Here is a 26792-nt window from a genome sequence, read left to right on the forward strand (position 1 = left end):
CATTTCAAATCTGGGATAAGGAAGGCCTTTTAAATAAGTAGGATTGAAGTAACTGGTTATGAATGAATTAATGTTAAAGAAAATTAGACCCCACTCCATTCTATACACAAAAATTAATTAGAGGAGGAAGGATTGAGGAGATAGATGCAAAAACAAAAGAATGTTTAAAGAAAAAGATGGAATATTTTTAAAATCTTCAGATAGAGAAGGTCTTCCATGGAAGACAGAACCAGAGAATCAGAAAGCTATAAAAGGAATGCCTTGACATATAAATTAAAAGCCTTTGAATGACGAAATATACCAAAAAGTTAAAAAAAATTGACATATTAATGAGAGAAAATACTATAAAAATGTATTTTACCAAAAGGATTAATATCCAAAAACATCCAAGATATATAGTAAAATAGAATAGGAAAAATACCTCACCCATCTTCTATTAGGGTTTTATCTTTCTTTTTTTAACCAGCTAACAATTCACAGAAAAAAAATACAAATAGCAAATGTGTATGTAAAGATGCACAAGTTAATTTAACTAATACTGTAACAACTTCAAAACATTATTTTTGCTACCAGATTGTCAAAAATGTAAAGACGTGCACTCTTTATTATCATGAAGGGTTTGAGGGAATTGGACCCTCTCATAGAAGGTTGATGGAGGGTTAAACTGGGAAAGTCTTCAGAATACGATTTGTAATATTTACCCAAAATTTTATACTCCTTGAATCAAAAATTCCACTTGTGGGAATCAATCCTATAAAAATACACATATGCACAAGAAAAGACTCTCAAGGCTGCTCACTGCAGTCTCAATTATGATACTGAACAATTAGAAACAATGGAATAAAGCTCCCAGACTTATTTTGATAAATGAATCAGAGAACAAAATGCATTTCTGTTCATGTAAAAAGAATTAAACTGTATGGAAATGTAAAGAAAAAGTTGCTGGATTGATACACACCGAATATTCATCATTTTATCTGTGAGGAGTGTAAAGTGATGGCAAGGCATGAGAGGGAGTAAAAGAAAATTTTCACAATGTATTTCACTTTATTTTAATCTTGTACAATTAGAATGCATTCAAGTGGTGTTTATATATTTAAAAAACAACCATAAAAAGAATACGTAGAGTGTGTTTACTTGATTGCAGAGGAATAGTGGCATGGAAGTTTATAGTTTGAATAACTACCAATTAATCATGAATTCACACAACAAATATATATTGGCACAATCCTGTCCCAGAGATTAAGTTAGGCAGCAGTAACACAAGGATGAGACAAAACCCTGTCCTTCAGATCATCCAAGAATCATCAGGGACCCAGAAAAGTACGTGGTTGAGCTACACGGTGACAACTACTATAATACTGGTTTACAGGATGTCACCTTACTCTTGCTGGGGAGGACAGTTAAGGCTTCAGGTAAGGGAGAGCAAGTGAAATAATTTTTTTTTTACGTGAATAGTAATATTCCCGACAGACAAGGGGGACGAAGGTGGGAAGGAATTGCACATAATGGGCAAAATCACACTGATTTGAGGTCATGGGCTCTGTTGAGCCACTGTCTGGGGTTGAATCTCAACCCCACCCCTACTGAAAAGCTGTGCAACCTTAGCTAAGGGACTTGACTCCTCCCAACCTCCGTGTCTCACGGATGCAATGGCTACAGCAACCACCCCCTCTAGGGCTTCACTGAAAAGACTGAATGAGGCCATTCCTAAACGCCGAAGTACGGGACCTGCAGCACACGTTTTAACAGATATTTGCTGTTCTTCTGCTTCTTATCTAAGAAGCCAAAGAAAGTATGATGTGTTCAGAAAACTGAAAGAAGGTTGATACTGATTGGTAGCAAAACTATGAAACAGTTACTAGAATACAATGAAACATGAATCTCTTCACGACAGCACTGCTTACTTGCCTTCTCACCAGCGTTTCAAACCCATGAGGATTCACATGAACTACTGTTTCAAATCCCCTCAGTCTCTCTATATTGCCTGGCTCTTTTGTCAAAATAAATAATATTACTGCTGAGATATTCATATCTATATATCTATCTACCTATATATACATAATTCTGGTTAACAGCATGGTCTCTGCAGCCAGACCATGTGCATGAAGCCCTGGCCCTGTCAATTACTAGCTGTGTGACTGTAGGCAAGTTACTTGACCTCTCTGAGTCTCGGTTTCCTCACCTATATGATGGGAATAATAGTAATAATACATATCTACATATCTCATAAGGTTGTTGTGAGAATTAAACAGGTTACTATAAGCAAAACAGAACAGTGTCTGGAACCTTATAAGTGCTAATAATTATTAGCTGGTGATATTAGTTCTCTCCTAGTTTCAAAACTTTTCCTTGTGGTTCTCCTAATATACCTCTCTCTCTTTTTCCTGCTTCTCTCTCAGTGCAAAGGTACATCAAATATACTCTCTTTCTGGCTTTCTAGACTCTCTAAACTTCTATGTCAAAACAATCTTCACATCACCCCTCATACTTTCTTTGAAGTCTTCATATCTTGCTGGAGAGCAAAAGCTACGCCTTTATCATGATCTCCACATATCGCCATCTCAGGAGGCCTTCCTCCACCTCTATTATTTCTAAATTTTTGCCCAATAAGATGGTGCCGCATTTACCCTTTGCTGGAAGTGAACCCCATTTCTCACTAAACGACCACATTCTCCTGGTACAATTTCATTAGAAACCTCCTTGCTGATACGATATCCTTTCATTTGCCATTTGGTTAGTGGGCAGTTCTGTGCCTGAGACTGGACACATCTGACCAGAGTGAGGCACTGGCCCAGCATGCTCATCGAGTGCAAGAACATACTAGTCACGGTTCTTGGCTTCTTTAGTGACAACAAGGAAAGCAAAGGGCAGAGTTTGTTTCTTTTTTTTGATAGAAAAGCATCTGAAATTTCTTCTTTACGTGTTCTCCCTGCTGCATTACTTCTTTCTACAAAAGCCAACCCCTGTAATCTGACCCTAAACTTGGACTCTGCTTCTGCCTCAGTAATTATCAAGCCTCATTAGTTCTAACAGATTAGGATGCTATAGGGTGTGATACGATTTTAAACATCTGGAAGAGAATTGAAATTCAATGAAATACACAAACTGTAAAAACAGTTTCAGGCCGCATGTATGAAACAATGCTTATTACTAAGACTAGGTATGTGTTTATATCAGCACAGACATATCTAACTGGGTTCACACAATTATCATAGGAGAAAATGTGGTAAATTGTGAAAACCAGGTAAGTAATGAGAATTATCCATGTCCTAATCTGTAGCTTGTGATATCAGATTATTAACATCAGTACTTGGATGTGAAACGATACAAAATAGTAAAAGAACTGAATTTATTTTACTATTTAGTCTCAAAATTGAGTATATAGCTTGAGTTTACGATCAATAGTATTTCAAAGGAATAACTATTTAATGACTGTTCAAAAAATAACTGATTTTAACATTATAAACCTAATTATGAAAATAAAACAAATATTACTATAACTAGTACAACTAAAGGCTTCTGCTAGAAGATTGATATCTATTTTGTCCAATATTTATTTGGACAATATTTATTTCTCTGCAATATTTATTTCTGTCTTGCAGCACAAGCTTTTCATAATGAATGACATTCAAAAAAAAAGATACACTAGTATACGTCAGGAAAAAAATTGCTGAGGCTTGAAGGTATTTTCCATCAAAAATTAAATATGGCACAATGGTCATTCTGTAGAGCTCATTGATGAAATTGGGAAGAGATATCAATCTCCAGAGTGTTCAATTGAACTTGCAGAGAAAATTGATCAAGCTTCTCCTAACTCAGAAATATCCTATGGGTACTATTGATCAAGAGTTTGAGACTGATTATAATTCATATCCAAACACAAAGAATGTAAGAGAGAAATTGTTTTAAAAGATGTCTCATTCAAAACATATATTAACAGAGGAAGTCTTACTAGTACGAGTTTTATTGTACAGAGCCACAGGAAACATACCTGGCTAGGCTGAAGGCATCATCGATCAAACCTGCTCGGTTACTGACAGAGAGAACCTACGAGATCAATCAGAAAGAAAATGGAATCACTTGGGATTAAAATGGCAAGTGTTCACATATCAAAATAGATCTTTGATGAGTAAATCCAGTTTACCTCATGGTTGCTGACCAGTTGATCAATTAACAATCTCCAATTTCTTAAGTCATAGTTGACTCTAAAATAGCCAGTTTGATTGATGTTCCCCAGTAACCAGCTTCCTTTGTCCAAAGAAGTTATTCTGTGGTGCTCTGAAAATAGCATTTTTGGGGGTGAAATAGATTTTATATTTTAAGGGTTAAAATGGTCTGAAGTATGTTTTCTTAATACCAGATATCACAGTACCAATAATTAAAAGACAGGACCTTCTCTTCTCTATTTAGGATGAGAAGATCTTCTCATCCTAAATACCTAATTGAAATCTACTCTTTAGTCAATTAATCACTATATCTAAAATTTGCTAGAAAACCTTTAATTGGTTACTCTCACCTCAATTAACTGTTTTCTTACAATTAACATTTTTTTCTTGATAAAACCCCATTACCTATACATAATTTTCTTCCTTAAGGTAAATGTAACCAAGAAATCTACTACTGTATTCATGTGGCTTCTAGTTAGATTGTATGTGGATATGTGCCTAGAATAAAAGAAAAGCTTTTAGGCACATATTCTACTTATTTTATTCAGTATGAAAGTGATTAAAACAACAGGTATCATTTATTTGAAAGCCACTGTTGTTTCTTACCTTGTTTTTCTTGCTTTCTTGAAAGTACTAATAAATAACAGACTTTCTACCATCATAAATAATGTTGGAAAAAGGAATCACATTTGCTTAAGACTCTACTATTTCTACATATAATTAGAACAAAGATAATAAATTCTGCTTATTGGAATCACTTTGGAAAATGGCAACTTGGTTATGTTCACTAGCTATTTCAATTAAAGGAAGCCAGTAAAAGCAATCTTAAAACTTACATATTTAACTCCTTCAAATATGGTACAGATGCAGAACTTCATTCACTTTAAATGTCAGCGTTTATTGACTTTACAGAACTATAGTTCACAATTCTAATGATTTTGTTGTTGATGTCTTCAGGACTCATGCTTCACAGAAGTTACAAAAGGTATGAAGTTTACTTGAAATTTGTATTTTACACACACACACATGCACGTGCACACACACAGCCAGGAGGGAAGAAAAACCACACTGGTCTATCTAATTTCCACAATTTCAAAACCAGAAAATCATCACAGAAACCATTTGTGCCAGTTCTGAGTAAGAGGCATATCCTCTAATTTTCACTCTATTATCAAAGTTTTTACACATCAGACTACAAAACAGGTTTTCTTTGTTGAAACACTGAATTTACAGAGCACTCTTCCTCAAGGAGAAGCCACACAGGAAGAGATTATACCACAAAAATTATTGGGTGATCATTTATCGCTCAGGTCTGGAATGGGGTGGGCTAATTAATCCAATGCATGTTATATATTGCCAATTTTCAAAAATGTACAGTAAAACAAAAAATACCTAAACATAAATGTACACTGAACATAAAAACCTAATCTTTAATATTTCAAATAGCACTTCAACTTCTCGCCACCTTTAATAAATAGCATCTGTTGGAACAGACAACGAAATGAGGCTCAGACAGGTTAATTGAATTGCCTGAGAGAGTGGGAAATGGTCCATCTCAGGTCTCCTGACTTCAGTGTCCTTTCTACCACGTTATACTCTGTTGATACAAGATGGTAAAGCACTTTCACCGTCATGCGATATGCATTTTTCACCTTCTTATATTGCCTTGAAAAGGGAGGAAACAGCACTGGAAACAAGAAATAGAATACGAGTAGGATGGCTGAGTTTGGTGGCAGTTCTCCCAGCCCAAATGTCTGAACTGAGGTCACTGACTCTCTCTGGTTCCCAGTTTCCTTACCCGTTAACCAAAGGGCCAGTAACGGCACTTGCGGTCTCTTCCAATCCTATGATTCAATGGAGGAAGGGGCTACTTATCTTAGTTTGAGGTTTTACCCAGCTTAATTCATGGTACTTAGGAAAATAAATCTATCAGATATTGCCTCAAAATATTAATAGCTTTCTAAGTTTCTGATACTTTATATTTGCATATTTTTCAAAAATTTAATGTGCTTATTCACACAATTTCTGTGAAGTTTTAGAGTGTCACCCCATTTTACAAAGGTAAAAATAAAAACAAATAATTAACAAAAAATATGGCATTTTTCAAAACTAAAACAACTTCATAAAAAGAGATTTTAATTAATCATGTCTGAGTTTGGTAAAGAAAAATTAAGATTGAAATACTGAGGACATTGTTTCTCTTGAGTAACCATAGTCTTCAAGAATACTAAGATGTTTATAATAAAACATATTAAAATTGTGATTGAATTCACTTGAGTTAAGAGAAAGTTTGTTCATTTTCATCTAAGTGGTTATTTTTTGAAGATATTACAATATTAAAGCATCAAATTTAATATATGAACACATAATTTAGGTTTTTACAATTTTGAAATGGTCATGGGTTCCTATGATGGTAAATCTATTTTTAAAGTTATTTTCTGTTTACATTTTAGATAGCTGGCATAACTTAACCACAGGTAATACACTTGGCTCTAGTTTTTACACTTATTCCATTCAACAACTTATCAGTAGAATAGAGACAAATTAAAATAGAAAAACAATCTCTACACTTTCCATGTCATCTGATAAGAATGAGAAAGGCAGACATCTCTTGTTTTTAAGCATGCTTTTATTAAATTGATGACTAAAACCTGAAGGTTATGACTGTTCATGAATATTTTTATGCCTTTGTTATAAATGAAATCTTTGGAGAAAGATTCCCTGAAAGATTTTGTAATAGATTTTTAAATATCTTTTTCATTCTAGTTAATTATATCTCTAACATGTTCTTCAAATTAACTAACAGCAAGCAATGAATTTTAAAGAGATCTTTTCCAGTGTCCTAATGAGGTAGGGTATGTGACGAGTACCATAATATAAAGTACGGAAGTTATATTTCAAGTGTTAGTAATAACAATTAAAAATTATATTTATAATGTATCCAAAATGGCACAAGATTTAGACTATATCAAGGCATAGAGTAGTTGGTATTTTATAATATTTTATGTTTTTATATTCCATATTTTGGAATAAATAAAGAAAGATTAGGCCTTTCTACTCAACCTTGACTGGTTGCAAAACGATCAGAATTTGAAACAAACAAACAAAAAAGTCAACCAGGGTAAGAAGGGTAACAATGTGAAGTAAACTCAGGTATAATAACACATAGTAGTCTTCTCACCGGACTCTTGTGAGAATCAAATTAGACAAATTAGAACCTATAAAGAACCATGTGCGTGTATCCAATGGCCACAAGTTGAGTAACTGACAGATCTGCAAAGCAAGCTACTAAAGTATTAAAATCTTTGTGTGTGTGAGTGTGTGCGTGTGCGTGTGTGTGTGTTTGTGTGAGGGAGAGAGAGGATAAATTTAGAAAAGAACAACAAGCTCCTAAGACACTTTGGGCAAGTTATTTCTCAAGCCTTAATTTCCTTATTTGTAAAACGGGGATAAAAATAATGCTAACTTTAAAGGCTTGTGAATCTCATACGAACCCATGCTTAGGGAAAGCACTACAAAATCCTGCTACTTTTTAATGTTTACTTCCAATTTTCAGCATCAGTTTCTCTTTTACTTTGAATCTTTTTTCCCCTAACATTTGGCATTAAATTTATTCCCTTCCATTGCACATTAATTAATAGCCAGTCAACATGCAAGCTATTACATTTATAAATGTATGCCTTCTCAGTATTTTCATAGCACAAACAAAAGAAATAAATCCTTTTACCTACTTTCAATAATTTAAAAATTGGTTTTAAAACTATTTTTAGGCTAAAATTATCTGTGCCTTAACTTGGAATTAATTAGATATTCATCTAAAGGGTTTACAAAATTGAAGTGTCAAGAGTATATGATGATTCAAATCAAATTTATACTTTATATTATTCACCAATGACTTTGCCTTAGTATCTTGTGAGATCAAATGTATATTACTGATAATGAAAAATTATAAAAACATTGATCTGGTTGTTATAATTCAAAGATGGGATTTTTAAAAAATATGTTGATAAGAATTGACCAGAATATTTTCTTAATGTTTTTATGGAGAAACATTTTTCATTGATATTAGTAACTATATTTTGAAAAAAAGAATTAACTGCATATAAAAGGAGACAAGAGTTAACAAACTTTTTTTTCCCCTAATATTTGCCTGGTGTTGGTTTTTAACCATTGTCAGGATGAAGGCCTTCAAGATAAAATCAAATACAGTTAGAATGAGGTTCAACAGGGAAAATGGAAAGGGTGCCTTGCGTTTAGGTCCCTCGTGGAAACCTCTTCCAGATTTACGTATTTATAAGGTTTTCAAGAAACATTTACTACTTGGTATAAGCATTCCCCACAAAAGCCTCAGTATTTCAACTGGGACAATGTTTTATCAACCAGAAGACTCTGCTATGACTTAATGGAAAATAACACGTGATACTCTGGAGGCTGCACTCTGAAAACTGTGGGGTGAGGAGGTGTGCCATTAACATCACAGCCTACGTAAGCCTCACCTCCCAGAGCTACGCACTGCACAAGCTACGTAGTTGTGTGTCACAATCGTGTGTACTAATATAGGTGATGTTTTAGGAAAACATAGGGTTTAAAATATCATGTTGTTATTATTCACGGTTAATAATGAAAGACTAAACATGGAAACAACGTCTCAAACATAACAACTTGTGGCGACTGGTCAGGAAAAGCTGTGACACTGCTCTGGATACTCCGTGTGGACAGAGGATACCATAGACGACAGCGTGCAGATGACAGGGAGGTAGAGGAAACGGGCCTGGGAAACGTGTCCAAGGAGTCAGACTTGCTCTTAATCTCCGCACTTTATAGAAGTGAAGTTTTGGGCTGATCCTGATGTTTGATCAATATCTTTGCACTCTTCTAAATTTCCCATTTCTATTCTATATAATGTTTTGCTTTATTTCTGAAAACTGTTCTATTTCATGTTCCTAGCAATTCTATAGAGGGATGACTTCATTCTAATAGTTGGATCATTATAATAACAACTCACTGCTTTCACTCATCATTTCATAACAAATTATGTAGATAAATAAAACAACTATATGAAGGTATAAAGGAAGTATGAAGGCAAATAACACAGTAAGTGTTCAGAATCATGGTGTAAATACTAACTCCAGGAAATGAAAAGAATAGATAATAGTAAGCAATTTAAAAGGAGAAACACCGATAAATTTTAAAGTAAGCATTTCAATGCATCGCTACATTACCTGTAAATATTTTATACACAATGTATATAAATGAAAGCATGTATTTTCATAATATGTGATTATGTGTTAAAAATACAGTAACATGAAAGTGTGGATAAAAATTCAACTGGAAATACAAGTGTTTATATTTCAGGTAAGCAGATTAGATTCTGCTGCAAGGACTTTTTCATGTATGTATGTGTGTATGGATTTTCAGCACTTACATCTCCCTTATAAAAGCAAGACTAAGGAGAAGAAGCAATATTTATTTTGTTATTTATTTATTTATACCTCACCTTATTTCAAAAAAAGATTTGTGGCTGTTTAAAATGATGTTTACGAAACAGTAAGATAACATCAATTAGCAGAATGCTCTTGAGAAAGGAGTAAGAAAAACAAAATGTTGACATACTTGACTACCTAAATCTAAAAGAAATGTTACATAAAAGATGATAATTGGCTTTTTCTTCAATTCAATGGAAAACAGAAATAGAGGAGACCTGTTTCACACTCGAGCATGAAGGATTTAGATTGGATTCAAGAAATAGCTTTCTGACAGTGAATTGAAATAGGTCACTATCTTATTTGAAGATATTTAGAAATAGACTAGAATCTCATCTTTCTCTGCTTCTTGAGAGTTGACCCTACCTGGGGGATGGTTTGATGACCTATCGAGGTCCCTCCCTTCTGGCTCTATAATTATCTAATTCTATGGGTAATATTGCCTTGCCCAGTCCTGGAAAAGCCAGCCTGGTAAACAGAAGACAGCAGGAAAATGAAATTAAAAATGTAGCCTGTGCTTCAGTATTTGGCATAATGTTTCACTGGGAGTTATGATTATAATTTAATTACATTTGGGATTATAAAATGATACAGTTGAAAATAGCTAAAATTAGTACTACAAATACTTAGTTTTAAATTTTCTCCTTACCATCAAAGACACAAATAAATTTAATAATTATATTGGCAGACTGAAATTAGACTATGTAGAAATTATAGTATATTATACTTAATTTTGTAGAGGTGATTATCATTCCTCTATATTCTCTTTCTAATTTGTCTTTATTCACATTTTTACAACAGCTGAAACCAGAGGTTAAGTTGCTAAACAATTATCTGAAACCAAATAGTTCCTCGGGGGAGAATATCTATTTTACCTGATTTGTTAGACACCCAAATAATTGCCTCTGAAGATACATGGCTTCTATTTCCTACCACAATAGTTAACGGAATCTGCCACAGGTAACTGAAAAATAAAAGAGAAGCTTTAAAAATAAAAATGGTTATAGCAAATAAACAAACAACATTTCCCATGCAACTTCTGTGAGATTTTTATTATTCTCTTTAGAGGAACTAAAAAAATCCCTCAGTCATAAAAGTAAGGAATAAGCCAAGAAGATGAATTCACTCTTTCAATGCCAGTAAGCAGACTTGGATTCTAAGAGTTTTAGTTTTAATACAAAAGGGGCCTGCCAACAAAACAATTTATCTTGCAAAAGAAATTTTAAAAATTTGCATTTTGCATTAGGGAATAAAAAGGAGCTAAAAATCTATAAATCAGAGCCACACCATATATTGATTAAAGTCTCAAAATAATTCCTTTGTGGTCGTTTCTATATTAGATTAATACATATTTCAGTCGTTTCATGCATTTACATTTCAACATTCTCCTTATTTATCTAACTATTCTAAAAAACACTATTATCATATGTTACAGAAAGATTAATACAGCACATCTAAAGTTACTCAGCAAAGCAGGAATGAAAAGCAAAATCAGATTCCCCTAAAATCCAGATCAATACAAAGAACACTGTGGGACACACACAATGCTCTGCTTTCTGAAATGGAATTTCCAAATTTATGTGTGAAATCATCCACCAGCGTGCAGGGATCAGTCATGAGTCTCAGCTATTAAAGAGAAGCATTTTCTAGATTTGACATTTTATAGGATAAAAATTGAGTCCTATTCTTGTACATGAAGTAATATCAATTTAATCTCAAATGAGGACTCAGAGATAAGCTGGATTGTCTTACAATGAGCCCAATGACTACCTTTTGTTTGTTTCTCTAAAATACAGCCTGATTATATTGACCTGTCACTGCACCATTAGCAAAACAGGGGTAGCCAACAACATCCAGTATGTGAAAAATATTTTTGATTTTAAAAATGTAAGAAGAGATACCGTGTAAGCTTAGTAACTGTGAGAGTGAAATGAGCATTGAGAATTTTTGAGGGACCATGTCTGCGGTTATACAACTAAAAACAACAGCGAATATGTCTTTTGCCGGGTGGGAAGAGAGGGCATCTCCATCTGCCATGTGGAATTTGATTATTTTACCGTTTCATGTTTCCCATTCACAATAAACAGAATTCAGTAACAGTAAAAAATCCAAAAGGAAGATTGGAAGAAGTTCATAATTTTATACCAATCACTATCTCCAATATAGAAAGTTAAAATAATATATTTAAGATTCTAATTTTAGAAGTCTATGCTGTACTGAATCAGAGAAACGTTTTTGAATGTCAACTATGTGGAGACACCATGCTATGCTGCAATGGACTCCACACAATCGGTCAGGAAAGAAACAACCTACAGGAGACAAATGTGTTGTTTTTAAGGTAGCAGTCGTCAGTGAACACAATCTGTGCAAGCCTTTTAACAAATATCTCCAAGATCTAAGTATCCATAATAAAAAGAATATGCCACAAAGATTTAATAAAGGATTTTCTGTGAGAAAGACACAAAGAATTGACATATATTTCTTTAACAGCCATTCTCTAAAAATAATGACCGTTTTTTGATTAACTGGAATAATTAGTTAAGAGACAACAATGTCTGCTCTGCCTCACATTCTCAAATTAAACTACTAGCTCATTTTTGCATACCTAAGATCTTGCAAAAGCCTGGAAATGGAAGGCATTCCATAAACTGCTGTGGGATTGGATTGAATGGGATTCGATTGGAGTAAAATAAAAGTGACCAAATCAGTCTATAGGTGAGACAGAGATTAACTTTATGAACTTGACTTTTTAGTACATATCTTCCACATTGAGTTGCGTCAACTAAACTGTGAAGGCAAATAATTATCAAAGGGCAAGAAATATATAAAATTGAGGATGTTTAAAAATCCTCAAGAATAAATTTGTCTTTTTGTAGCACGATCATAAAAGTTTGTGAAATATTATTTGTGCCTAATATAAACAAACTTTTAATTTTGCATTTATTTAATCTGTATTCTTCTAATAATGACTTTCTAGCAAATATTTCACTCATTTTACATAACAACTAACTTGATGCAATTATTAGCTATGTAAAGATCTTTCTTTTCTATGCTGTAAGACAGCTACTCTATATGAAAACCATAATTACTGTATACATTAAAAACGTTCTAGGCATGTGGTAGTGATACTCTAGTGTCCTCTACGAAATTCACGACAAAGAATTGACTATACTGGCTCAAAACACCCACAATTCACAGGATTGCTGGTGTAGACGGGCATTATGTTTCCTACACCAGCTGTTCGCCCTGGATAATAAAGATCCAGGAAGGCTAACACAAAGGGCAGAGAGAATTGGTGTTGCAGCTTTGACCACAATGTTATAGTGAATTAAATGATCAATAATATAAAAATGAATAGTAAATTTTCAACTCCAAGCTCTATTATTTCAAAATTGATAAAAAATAATTTTTGAGATTCATGGGATGCCATGCATTATCTTACTCTTAATATTTTATATCCTAAGTTCTCAGGGTTTAAAATCATCCATATGATTTTATAACTCTAGCAAAAGCAAAGCTCCATAGATGTTACATATACTTACACAGCCTGGGAGAAAGTCTTCCTTTAAAGAGTCAGACTCCTGACTGATACATCTGATGTATGTTATAGATTGACAGAGTATTTTTGTTCAAAATTTGTTCTGTCCTCTGCGTGTCCTTCATGTTCTTCTGCATCAGTGATGCCTATGTCAGACTGACCATTCTCTAAAGCCTGGTGTGAATCTCACTAACTTGGCCACGGTAAGGTGGTTTTTTCCTACTTCCTGGCAAGGCCAGGGCTGGTGCCTAAGCATGTTTAGCCTGGGGCCAGACAGTGGGCGATGGGAAGCAGCATTTGGCAGCTGTGGGGAATCCAGGCTGGTTGAAGAGGCATTGACAGAGTCAGACCCTGACAGTGTGGCAGGGTAATGCCATATTCCATGGGTACAAACAGTTGGATTGCAATGGGCAGTTTGTTGAAGGCCAGCATATATATTGAGCAGGAGATTTAAGATAATGCTTCCCTAAATCGGATTCCAAATTTAGTCACCAGAAAACACTCATGAATTTCTCAATCACTTCTCCCTATAGCCAGTCTTGGAGTTACCCTACTTGGGAATGATTTCTGTTCCTGCTAGAGATAACAAAGTAAACTTAATGTGTGTTCCAGATCTCCTAGATGCTGGTGGATGGCTCCTAATTTTCCAAGATAATGCGAGACAGCATGACCAACCTGATCCAGACATCTCATTTTATTAACTAATTGTAGCCTCTATCCCTCCCTGTATTCCACTCCCAACCTCTTATCAGGGCACCTAATAAAGGATGAAACTGACTGATAGAGGTTCTACTATCTCTCTGTGGCCCAGCCTTTAGTCAGACACAGGACAGTAAGAAAACATGAAGTAAAAGAAAGAAATACTAGGTGCTGAATTACCAGTAATTAAATAAGAGTTTCAAAAGAAAGTTAAAACATCAACAAATCAAAATCCTATGTATGTTGTCTGTTTAGTGGTTTTAAACACTAAAAACGAGGGAAGAAAACAGACGTTGATACTAAAAGGCATTGACACTTGGATCATTTTACGATGAGTCTAGTTTGAGTTGCTTTGGCTCTGACACTATTGAGTCTAGTTGTGGGGTTTTTTTGTTTGTTTTAATTAGTCCTTCTGGATTGTTAGTTTCTGTTCTTATTTGATTCATAAATCTCAGTTTATTCAATTCCATTTAATTCACTTCAATGCATCTTAACTTTCTTGAATTTAATTCAACAAATATTTACAGAGAAAAGTAAAAAACCACCTATTATTTTTTTAAATCACCATGGTAACTTAAATTCTGTCTTCCTAAACAAAATAATTTTGATGAACTGTCACCTTGATGGTTAAAATATCTGGAAATGGAAGTAAAAGAGGAATTTAAATGAAAATAGCATATTTAAACACAGAAATGAAAACTATATTTCACTTACAACATTTTAGAATTGTACTATCAATGCTTTTTAAATATTAAAATGTGAAGTGAAACATAAAAATAAGAGCAGTTTTTTCACGTGAAAAAGTGTGTGGTACCTGTTATTTTGAAGTTCAAGTGCTTTAGTTTTAGCACTGATGTCATAGATAAAATGCTGTTGGGTAATTATTATTCGATTTTCTGCTGTTGTATTTCCGAAGATGGTGATGACAGGATAGCCCATCTGGAGTGTCCACTGGTCCATTACTTCTTGGATGTTTACATAGTTTCCATTCCTTTTTAAAGCCTTTATAACCAAAATTGTATAAATTAGTTTTATAAACATGAATGATAAACATAACTAACATTAAACCATTTTCATTTTTACTTTATGATTTACCTAAATATGAAAACATTTAAAATCAGTGAAGCTAATATAATGTGTTAGTAAAATTAATCTTCTTGCCTTAAGTTAAGCTTCATACATATATATAGAAATGAAAGCTTTATTAACATTAAAGTTTTTACCCCATGGAAGATAAAACATTTTATTGTTAAAGCAAGTACTTGCAGCATCATTAAGTATCCCCAGTACGTTTAGTACCAAATTTAAATATTTGTTATTCACACAGTAAAAAAGTTCTTTAAAACGTCAATATTTGTCTCTTTAACATGAATATGACACTATATTAAAATTATATTTCAGAAGTATTGTCATGTTTGAAAGTAGGCAAAGTATCTTTTACTGCCATTTGTAGTTGAAGTAATTTTAAACCCCATTATCTTCATAATATATCAAAAATAAAACAAGAAAGCAATATGAGAAAAAGGGAAATATAAAAAGTAAAAACAAACTGTCAGTGTCAATAAAAGTTATGAATGTTTTATAAACTCAATTCAAATATTCACAAAGAGGTTTGGCATTCCAGCTTCCTATACTTCACCTCTGACAGCGCATTCCAGAGATCACTTCTGGCAGCATTGCCATACTTATGAATGGTTAAATAATCCTGCAAAGAGTACAAAATTGTGATTACAGTTCAAAGGCTAAGCAATTACCAGTGAACACATTTATTTCTCAATTCAATTAATCATTTCCATTTGTTGGAATTGCATTAATACAAAGAGAAAGACATGAAAAAAGATGAAGAATCTTGTTCTAAAATATTTCAGAGAGATTTACTATAGTGTACTTCTTGAGAATACTAATCTGTTAAAAAATTTTTCATAGCCATAATCACTTTTTACGAATTTCCAAGGTTAACGATCTTCCTCTAATTTAGCAAGTCGACCTCAGTCAATTTTGAAGAAACTATCTCTGCAGTGAAATATTTAGAGGAAACTTTCCCAACAGGCTTTTATGTTGAAGTATGGAAAAAAAATATTTTGTTTTATGGGGAAAAAAAAACCCCTGACTGATATATGCTGAGGTGAAGAAGGATGGCTTTGCCAAGAGTGATGACTGTCTCCACAACCTGTCCAGTTCCCTCATCTCCCTGCCAATGACAGGCTGCCTAATACAAAAACAATACAAACTTATTTAACAAATTTAAAACACATATTAATATTTAACAAAAAAAAGTCAGTCCTAAGTGTATTTGATATTTTTGAACTTAGGACTACCCATTTCCCATTTTCAATCATTAGTAGTTACACCTACACACTTTCTATCTGATCCATGCCCGCTCCCTTCTAAGAAGCATGGTTTATGTCACTGTGAACATTATTTAGTACGGCTACTTGGCATCATTTTTTTTCTGAATCCAAAGTGAACAAATGAATAGAAAACAGTGTTTTATGTTGTAAAACAGAGAGTCCCCTCCTTCATCTGAAATTCCATCATCTCTACAACATGTAGGTAGTAGACAAATCCTAATTTACATCACAGTACTGAAACTGAAAAAAAAAACTTCAGACTCCTGTCAGTACTCTGTGTAGAGTGGAATACTTGGGGGATAATTAAAGTCAGGGAAGCAAATTTTCTGAAATACAAATTGTAGCACCTGTGACAGATTCAGCTTTGTTGGCAACTCACAGCACAGCAAATGGCAACTCCCACTTAATCAGACTCCGAGAGATGCAGTGCCCAACGCTAACTTAACAACCGCAAATTCATCATCGTCATCAGGTGTTACAAGTAACTTTATTGAAAAAATACAACCCTGAATAAGGAGTCTGCATCCCAATTTTGGCTTTGAATATGCCATATGAGGCATTTTTAATTAGAACCCAGAGACTATGATTTAAATAAATTATTTCAGATTTAATTGTCAGAATTATCTTTTATGTTTTTTTTAACTCGAATAAATTTGGGAACAATGGGAATTATGGAACACAAATTTGAATCTTATTTAGTGATGCTATAATGAAAAGTATTAAAATTAGAACTATTTATTACTGAGTTCTGTTTATGGATAGTGCTGCTAGGATAATCCAAAAGAGGGAACAAGGGAATACTACATGGACCTTAACAGGTCCAGTACATAACTACAGGTTTCTCTTCATAGACGGAGCATAAAGTCCAACTGTTCATGTATGAGTTGACCTTGCCCAATATTGATCATCAACTTGAATTCTTGGTTCCCTCCTCAATTCAGAATAAAGTTCAAATTTATATTTCAAGCAGTTGAATTGCCTGAAATGCAACTGCCTGAAATGGCAACTATCCAGGCTTAGGAAGCAGCTCCAACTTGCCTGCCTCTGTATTCAGGGCAGATAGCACGTCTTCTTGGACCCCCAGTAGTCCAAATTTTCGAGTATTATTGGAATTCTACATATGTCAACCCTTTTCTCCAAAAATACCCCAAATGTCCTTAGTTATGTTAGCCTTCCTCTTGCACAAACATAGTCATATTTTGAATTAAAGCAATTTTGCTTTGTCTTTGTAGAATTTCAAAGAAACTTAAAGAATAGTGAGCCTGTTCTTTTGATAATTAATCATTTATTATTCATTCATTCATTCCACAAAACGTATGGTGCACTTCCCAGGTGCCAGTCTGTTTTCCAGGTGCGGGGAGAACAGTGGTGGAGAAAGGTTACTGAGAACAACTGCACATACTGAGCTGTGCTTTTTGGAGGAAGGTTCTGTGACTGGGACTGTGGGAGTCTTGGTACAGTAACCACTTGAGAAGATGAACTCAAACATTTGGTATGCGATTGAAAAAGAAGATGTGAAGTTCCTTTCAAACCTACAAGTCAATGAATATGAAAATGACGAGAGTTATGAATCTGAAATGGAAATTTATATTTATGTGTATGGAAGTCAATCAGCACTGGATTTGATATAAAGTAGAAGAACGTTTTAATATTAACTGTAAAAAGAATTGTGGTTCTCCATACAAAGTATTTCAGAAATAGTAGAGTTGTTGAAAAGAATAAAACAAAGACAACCACTAGAATATTCTTAAGAGACATAACCAACACTATAAACTGGTTAAAAGTTAAAAGCATATTAAGCAAAAGTATATTTTGATACATAAAGTGCAGGAATGGGAGTCTGACTGTCTTTGTTCAAACATGGCTCCAACACTCCTGAGCTGTAAGATCTTTGGCCAGTTGCTTAACCTCTTTGTGCCTGTCTTCTTACTCATAAAACGGGTTTATTAAAAGTATCTGTTGCATACAGTTTTTCTGAGGAATAAATGACTTAATATCTATAGAGTGTTAGAAGAGTGAAGAGTGCCTAGTAAACAGCAAGTATTCCGTAGACATCAGCAGCCATAATTTTTTAAATCATTTCAGGTTCACAGGTTGGAACACTGAGTAACACAAGGAAAAGCATCATTAACAATAATAATCAAAGAACACAGCACCTGAAAACAATTGGAACTCAGAGACTCCAGCCCATGTCCAAACCCCACACCTGTGCACACAACTGCTGACCCCAATCCAATATCCACGAGATGCCCCGCAGACAACTAAGAGTCATGTTCAAAGCTGAACACAATGTCCCTGCCCATATCAGCTCCTTTTGGCAGCCCTTCCCCAGCGAACCACAGAGTCATCTCTGATGCCTCTCTCTCCCTTTCCACCACATTCAGGCAATGATCCATGTCCTAATTATTCCCCCCAGATTCCCTCTTCGTTCTCCCGTCTGACAGCCACTCTACAGAATCTTGCCTGGACAACTACTACTGCCACTGCTTCTGCTCGGTCCCTTTCAAATCCAGTTTCTACCATGCAGCCAGAACGCTCTTCATCAAATACACACATGAATCCCTGCTACATTCAGAGCATAGTCCAAACAGCCTAATCTAACTTAAAAGTGTCCCTCATGGTCTGGCCCTTCTGTACGTCTCCAATCCCATCTGGTACTTGGTTGCTTCCCACCCCAACTTAGCCATTTTCACTTTGGGCAGATGCCCAATGCATATTTTCTCCTTTTTCTAATTCTCTGTACATGCAGTTCTCTACATATTCTTTTCTCCTTTGCCTACTTCAGTTCAACCTCCAGAACTCAAGGAACCAGGAGTCCTTTTTCACCCATTCCCACTCCCTTCCTAATTCTGAGTTAAGTACCCCTCTTATATTCTCACACATTTCACCATATAAGAGCATTTATCACGCTGTGTTATACTTGCCTGTTTATTAATCTGACTGCCCACACAGTCTGCAAACTCCAGGAGAGTGAGGACCCTGTTATTTCTGTTTACCATGGTTTAACTAGCATCTCTGTGCCCTATGTGTTCTAAGGAACACCAAAGATGCTCAACATATTTGTGTGATTTCTTTCCTTATGCAATATGCCTTTCTGTAAATAACTGACAATGCAGCAAAGAGAGATTTCTTGTATCCATCAGGTTCCCCAAAATGTCATATTTAAACACTAATATGGGAAATAATTTATTATTTCAGTGCACATTTGTCAGATATATAACTTGCATTGATATATGCAATTGCATATGATGTCTTCAAAAGATTGTGAACTATTGAGTAGGAGACCTTTTTGTTTTTTTACCTTCTTTGCTAACAAGTGACATGGTCCATAACGTTTCATGAATAAAGGCCAATGGGCCTAATAAAGACAAGGGGAAGAGTAAAAAGTGAGCTGAGAAAGTAAAGCACTATTATCTCTGAAGATTCACATGGAAGTAATTATGGTATATTTGCTCTCCTGTTAACGAGTCCTTCAGCATTGTTAAAACAAAGGATCAACTGTGTAAATGGTTTACTCCTCAAGACATGGAGGGACAGTTCAATAAAAACCGAAGATATACAGACTGGTTTATGTGTGGTTTGCTGCAAACAACAACAAATGTACCCTAGAATGGCCTTTCCAACGACAGGATTCACTCTTTCCTGTTATAAGGCAGCATGGAGCCACAGCTCCCTTCCTCCGTAGTTCTCTTGGCCCCACGTTCACCTGTGCTTTGACTTCACCTCCAGATGAGGAGCGGACGGCTGCCGTCATCCCGAGCAGCACCCTCACACGTGACATCGCGTGGAGAAGAGACAGGATGTCTTCCTGAGAACCGCTTTATAAGAATCAGGAAAACTTACCCTCAAATCTGCATCAAACTCCCCATTTCCCATTTGTCAGAAGTGCACACGTGTCCGGCCGAAGCCCAGTAATAAAGCTTTAAGGGGTGCCGTATTGGGACCGCACAAGGCGGGACCCAGGCCTGCGGAGTATACAGTTGTATAGAAGAGGTGAGAGCCTGAACAAAAGCAGAAGTGGGTTGATAAGAAAGAAGAGTAGACTCTCCCTCGGGTAGACCAGCAAAAGTGTTTTCTTCAGTGAGACGAGCGATGCGAGTCTGGGCCTCAGTGACCTGGAAAGGAGGATCCCTTCTGCTTGTGAGGCTAGCCTGGGAAACGCCAGGTAAATTCGGGCATTGATTTGTCTGACTATTTGACAAGAAGGTTGAAGTAAGGGTTTGAAATATTGTTGCTTTCTACTAAGAATAACTGTACCTGAAAAAATTTGTAGTGGGCATTTGTCATTCTTTTGGCTCGCCAGCATTTAAACACCACATTTATGTGGGGGCAATAACTCATCATGGAATCTTGGAGGAAGGTGAGGGCTTGGCCTCCCACTTGAGATGGAAGCGATGAAACACTAAAAACTCCCTCTCCACTCTCCCTGGCAGCTACAGCATGGCCATGTGCCCTGGCCTCAGACAGGTGGATACCCCATCCCAGGCCTGACTCCTACAGGATCAACGCAAAGAAGCAGAAATAGTGGAAAGAGTATTCCCTGTGACAGTGACACTGAGCGTCCAGGGGTAACCACACTAATGGCAGCAACTGAAACCAATTCTTAATTTCTGAGTGTCTCTTAATTCTTATTATCTGTTTTATAAGCCTGATTCTGCAGCCTTCCCAATGATTCCAAGGGCTACCCCACATCCTGCCAATAAATTCCTTTCTGCTTAATTTAGCCAGTTAGTTTCTGTTTCTTGTAACCCAAAACCCTGACTGATATGACACTAATGGGTGATATAAACAAAACAAAGACATCTTAAATTTTCTTGGTAACCTCAGAAAAACAAATAGAAACTCTCTCTCTCACAACTTATACAAAATGAAAAATAAAGGACGCCCAATTCTGTTTAGTAAATCTACTGGGCTTGCATTGTGCTATGAACAGGAGGTATGGGGGGAACTCAAAAAAAAAAAAGAAAGAGGCAGACAAGAGGTTGGAGAAAAATGTATGCAAGTTCCATGGACAGGAGCACACACAGAGCGACAACAACAACAAATGAGACCATGCCAAACTTGTGTTGTAAACAAGGCTTTAGAGCAAGGGCTTTAAACTGGGAAGAACACGCTCTACGCAGCCCTGTCTGTGTGTGTTGGCGTCACAGGGAAGGCCCTCTGAAAGGCAAGCAGGGGCAGCAACCAGGCTGATGAAGAGCTGCCAGCTCACAGCAGCGTCACACGGGGCGGGGTAGAACCCGGAGCAGATGCCCCTGCACTGCAGAGGGCGCTTCCACACTCCCGGACCTCGAGAACAGAAGCGAGGACACCGAAACAGTGACAGGTGACCACCTAAAACACAAGGCGGCTAGACTACAGATCAAGAGATTATTTTGGTTAACACCTGGAACCGGGTTGGAGATCACAAGCTGAGTAAAAATGAGTAGCAAAGCATGGAAAAAGCATTATGCAAAACAAAAGAACATTTACATTTTGAAAAGATATAAATAATTATTAAAACTTTATTATTAAATTATAACGTTTCCAGTAAATAGGAACTATTACCAACTTTTCAAGGTACAGCAGTTTCTGGCCAGCAGACACAGTAAAAAGGAGGTGAAATTTAGAAAAGAAAGTATTTGAATAGAGAGAACAACACTAGTTTAAAAATCAGTTGTATTGCGGCTTGCATGCCATTTTGAGTTTGATATTTTTAAATGGATGTTTATGGTAAATTTACGTTTAGAATTTGCTTACTTAGATATAGGAATATTCAGATATTTCTCTAGGAACAAAAAGGCATTTTACATATTTAAAAAATCCATTACTCTACCTAATGAGTGTAAATTTTGTAAAATCAGTGCACTTTTTAAAGGGGTTGCTAAATATAGCAGAAAATCAGAAAATCTTAAATCAAAACAACCTGCTAGCACACGAAGGGTTTTTGTTTGTTTTAAATGATAGACAATGGCATATGCTCACATGAGTTGTGCTTTCAAATTTCTCTTATTTAGTAATTATAGATCATGCTGTCAATGCCTCAAAATGCATGTGTTATCACCAGGGCGGCAACATCGCCACTGTTGAATTGGTACTCCATTCCAGAACACCTTGACAGGGTCCTACTCCTGCCAGTGAATGAATGTGAATGGAAGTCTACAGAGGTGTTCTGGGGTACTAAATATCCCCACCTTTCACTTCAGCTGCTAGCCTGAAATATTACTGAGACATAAAATGAATCTATTGGTAAAACTGAAGTTTGTGAATTGCTTTTTCTGAATGCCCTGGTAAAGGGCTTTGACCACTACAATCCGACAAAATAGATAAATTATATCCTGGCTGGTAAAAATACACTGCCTTTTGTAAATCAAGAATCCCCCTGAGTACACACATAAACAGGGTTCCTCACCTCCACTCCCTTCCTCGCTCAGGCCCCGGGACTAGTTGACAAGAAAATGTAACTCAGTTGAGAAAGAAGTGGCGTGTATATTCAGAAAAACTAGATAAGAATTCAGGCTGATCCTTATTAGCCATGTGATCTTGGGCAGATATCTATTTTCTCCGAACTTTAATTTCTTCAACTGAAAAAAGTAGATAATACAGTACTTACCCAAGAAGAGTGTGCACAGAAAATGACATAAAACAAGTAAAGCACTTAGAAAAATGCCTGCCACACAAAGAACCAAGAAACTTTAGTTATTTTAAGAGCAAGCTCAAGGGAAAAAAGTCTAGAGTAAACATCTTCTTCAACTTTACCTCCAAGAAAAGCCAAAATGTTCTAGAGTCCCGAGGATGGGAAATTATACGGACTAACTTGAAGGAGGAACGTATTTGGAGGGAAATTTTTTAAAAAATTTTTAAAAAGTAAAAACACAAGAAAAAAATTGAGACCACAGCTTCTTTAGATTTGAGGAAAGCTTAGAAGACTTTCTTCCAAGTCTGGAAAAGGAAAGGGATTTGGAGGGCACGTTGTGGGGCCCAGCACCCTGTTTTTTCACAGAGCTCCACTGAGGTGACAAGACCACTGATGAGTGGCTTATGGAACAGGGGCGCTCAGACTTAAGTTGGCACTATAGCAGCAAAGACACTCAAGTTCAGGCGACCAGAATGGCAAGGCTTGGACAAAATATACACCAAACATGCAAGCAACATGCACTCTCTCACATCTTTCCCATTTACTCATCAACCCGCTTCATGAAACCAGTACGACTGCATATCAGGGGGGATGAGACCAGAGGATTCTTCCTCACATCTTCTGGAGTGAAAAAGTTCCCTGGAGCGTCCTCATATTAATGGGCATGACATCAGGAGAATTCAATAGAACAGATTAAATTTCCCACATGCTCAGAAGCATGGGGAATTTCTTTTATTCAGTGTTAAAATCATATATACTTGCTAATATATTGTTTAGTGTTATCATTATTTATGGCAGGTATTTGTCTATCAGATCCTTCCTGGTTTTGCTCCCTTGATTATCCAGCTTATATTTCATAGTTCATCTTAATCAATTCCTGGCAAATAGCTTCATCTCCTTTGCAGCTCTGTCCTTCAATTATACTAGCTGGCAAAAACCCTAATCCTGGATGAATCCAAGTATTTTCCTTCTTCAAACCTGTACTCATGCAGCTGAGCATCACAGGAGAAAATCTCGCAATTGAGCAGTTTAGTTTTATTATAAATTCATAGTCACCAAACTCAAATAGGCACTATGTACTGCCAGGCAGTCAGTCGCGCCTTCCTACTCTTCCCAAAGCTGTCTTCAAACCTCTCTACCACCCAGCATTACCTCGCTTTCAGCTACTGAACTTGCCTCCAAAAACAATGAAAGAATAGAATTCATCAGAAAGGACTTCCCTCACTTTTCCAATTCCAAATCTTCAAATTTACTGGAAATATATATCCTGTTAAAAAGCAGTCCCTTCAGCTTCTCGAGGACCAATGTCCTTGTTGTCCCCTACTTCTCTGTCACTATCAAACTCTTCCTCTCCTGACTCCTCCTCTACCAGCCTACAACTGATACAACTGTCTCCCATCTTTAAAGACCAAACAGAACAAAATAAAAACCTTCTTTAGCCCTTGTCCCCCTCTAATTACCTACTCTGTTTTTCTGATCTCCCTCCTCGGAAAATTTCTTCTTCTTCTTTTTTTATTTTGGTGAGGAAGATTGGCCCTGAGCTAACATCCGTTGCCAATCTTTCTCCTTTTGCTTGAGGAAGATTAGCCTTGAGCTAACATCTGTGCCCATCTTCCTCCATTTTGTATGTGGGAGGCCTGCCATAGCATGGCTTGATGAGTGGTGCATAGGTCCGCACCCGGGATTCAAACTTGCGAACCCCGGGCCAACGAAGCAGATCACGTGAACTTAACCACTACACCACCAGGCCAGCCCTGGAAATTTCTTTAAATTTTACTCTACATACTCTGTCTCCACTTAAACATTTCTCATTCCCTCTTTAACCCATTCCACTGAAACCAATAAATTTGTAAGCAGCCAGAAGGAACCATATTTAGTCTTTATCCTACTCCACCTCTCAGTTGCCTTTAACCTCATTGATCACTTTCTTATTCTAGAAATAAGCTTTCTTCTTGGTATGAGTGACACCACACCCTTGGTATTCTGCCTGCTGTTCCAGCTGTTCCATCTCAGGCTCTTTTGCTGGCTCCTCCTCTTCTCTCAAGCTCCACTGTTACAGCCCTTCAGGGCTTGGTCCCAGGCCTTCAGCCCAGAAAGCTCAGAATCATTCTCAGGTACCTTCTCTTCCTCACCTCTCACACCAAACTCTTCATCCACTCCATTCCCGGGTCCATTTAATTCTACTTTCAAGAAACATTTTGAACCCACCCATGTCTCTGTATACCTACTGACTACTTAAGTCTCCATCATCTCTCACCTGAATATTAAAACATCTTCCTAATTTTATTACCTGATTCCTCTCTTGGCATGCTGACTGCCCCAATCCCAGTGTGTTATTACAAGAAGCCAGATAACTATTTTAAATAGAAACAGAACCATGTCACATCCCAGTTTAAAACTCTGTCATAGCATTGCACTGCACTCAGAGTGAAATGCAGCCTTCTCAGCACGTGTACGCGGGCACTGCATGATTCGCTCCTGCTCTCCTCTCCCACCTCATCTCTTGTCCTAACCAACTCTGCTCATCCACACTGCTTTCTTTCTTTTCCTTGAACATGCTCAGCCCTTTGCCTCAGCCCTTTGCACAAGCTCTTCCATCTTCTTGGAATAATCTCCCCTACCACCAACTCTTTCTCTTCCTTCACCTCTGCATACACGCCTTCTTCTCAGGAAGGACTTCCACCCAATCTAAAGACACCCAACCCACCCACCCATATGTTTTCTCACAGCATCGTATTTTTTCCTTCCTAGTATTTATCACATTTAGTAAATATATATGTATTTGCTTTTTTCCTATTTAGTGTCAATCTTATCCTATTATATGATTCATGAGATCAGGGGCTGTGTGCAGCATGCCCTGAAACTTGGTACTTATCACGGTGTTCACATAGAGCAGGCACGTAATAAGTATCTGTGGAATAAATGAATAACTGAACGTGTCTGATGGGCAAGCAGTGTGGACTGTAGACATAAAACTAAGCAGAGCTGGTGTGGGAAGAGAAATCATAATTTTGGTTTATTAGCACAAAGTGTTAAGGAAAGATTTTAACACTAAAATGAGCTATTGATCTTAAGGGGAAAAAATGATTGGTAAAATAATCACAGAGAGAGACCTTGAGGAGACGAGAAAAGGTGAATATAAGATACTGATTGCAGAGAGAAATGAGACACAGCATGACAAACGGATATGATCATCTCTTTGTGTGTCACACTAACACGGAGCCCTCTCTGCCACAGACAGAGACACAGCCAGGTCAAAGGGCAGTTGTGAATACATCTGAACTTTTTGTAAAACAGGGTCCAGATATATAACTTAGGATAGATCTTTCTAGCACTCCTCTTAAGCTGCTAATTTATAACATGGTTTTTCATAACAATAATTTTGATATTTAGTTATCACAGGGAAAAAAAGAATTTGTAGTAAATATGTTATGGTTCTTTATTTTTATTTTATAACCTTTTATACAAAGTTATGAAAAAGAGAGTAAAACTTCAATTTTTAAATGGGTAAAACATATGGATAAATACATCATAAAAGAGTAAGTGAAATGTAAAAGAATATATAACAATTTTCAACCTCATTTGCAATAAAAACATATACTGGAATAGCAATTGGGTAATTTTTTACTTACTAAATTAGTAAGAAATTTATAAGACCCAATGCTGTTTGCTTAGTGTAATATAAAAAGAGAACATTCAGGGGCCGGCCCAGTGGCACAAGCGGTTGAGTGCGCGCGCGCTCGGCTGCAGCAGCCCGGGGATCGCTGGTTCGGATCCCGGGCGCACAGTGACGCATCACTTGTCAAGCCATGCTGTGGTGGCGTCCCATATAAAGTGGGGGAAGATGGGCATGGATGTTAGCCCAGGGCCAGTCTTCCTCAGCAAAAGGAGGAGGAAAAAGAGGAGGACTGGCAGATGTTAGCTCAGGGCTGATCT

At 36.4% G+C, this 26792-nt stretch overlaps 1 protein-coding gene across 1 annotated transcript in view; it reads right to left on the minus strand.

Moving 5' to 3' along the window:
• TRHDE (thyrotropin releasing hormone degrading enzyme) overlaps nt 1-26792 on the minus strand; it is a 345581-nt gene that overhangs the window by 63315 nt on the left and 255474 nt on the right. Inside the window, exons 8-12 of the mRNA XM_004417871.3 lie at nt 15529-15594; nt 14704-14891; nt 10528-10616; nt 4148-4281; nt 3995-4050 (exon numbers count right to left, since the gene is read on the minus strand). Of these exons, the coding sequence (XP_004417928.2) occupies nt 3995-4050; nt 4148-4281; nt 10528-10616; nt 14704-14891; nt 15529-15594 (533 nt within the window). The remainder of the gene's footprint in view (nt 1-3994; nt 4051-4147; nt 4282-10527; nt 10617-14703; nt 14892-15528; nt 15595-26792) is intronic.

Source organism: Ceratotherium simum, chromosome 25 (assembly GCF_057802395.1).
Source record: "Ceratotherium simum simum isolate JZ-2026a chromosome 25, ASM5780239v1, whole genome shotgun sequence".
NCBI classification, from domain to species: Eukaryota; Metazoa; Chordata; class Mammalia; order Perissodactyla; family Rhinocerotidae; genus Ceratotherium; species Ceratotherium simum.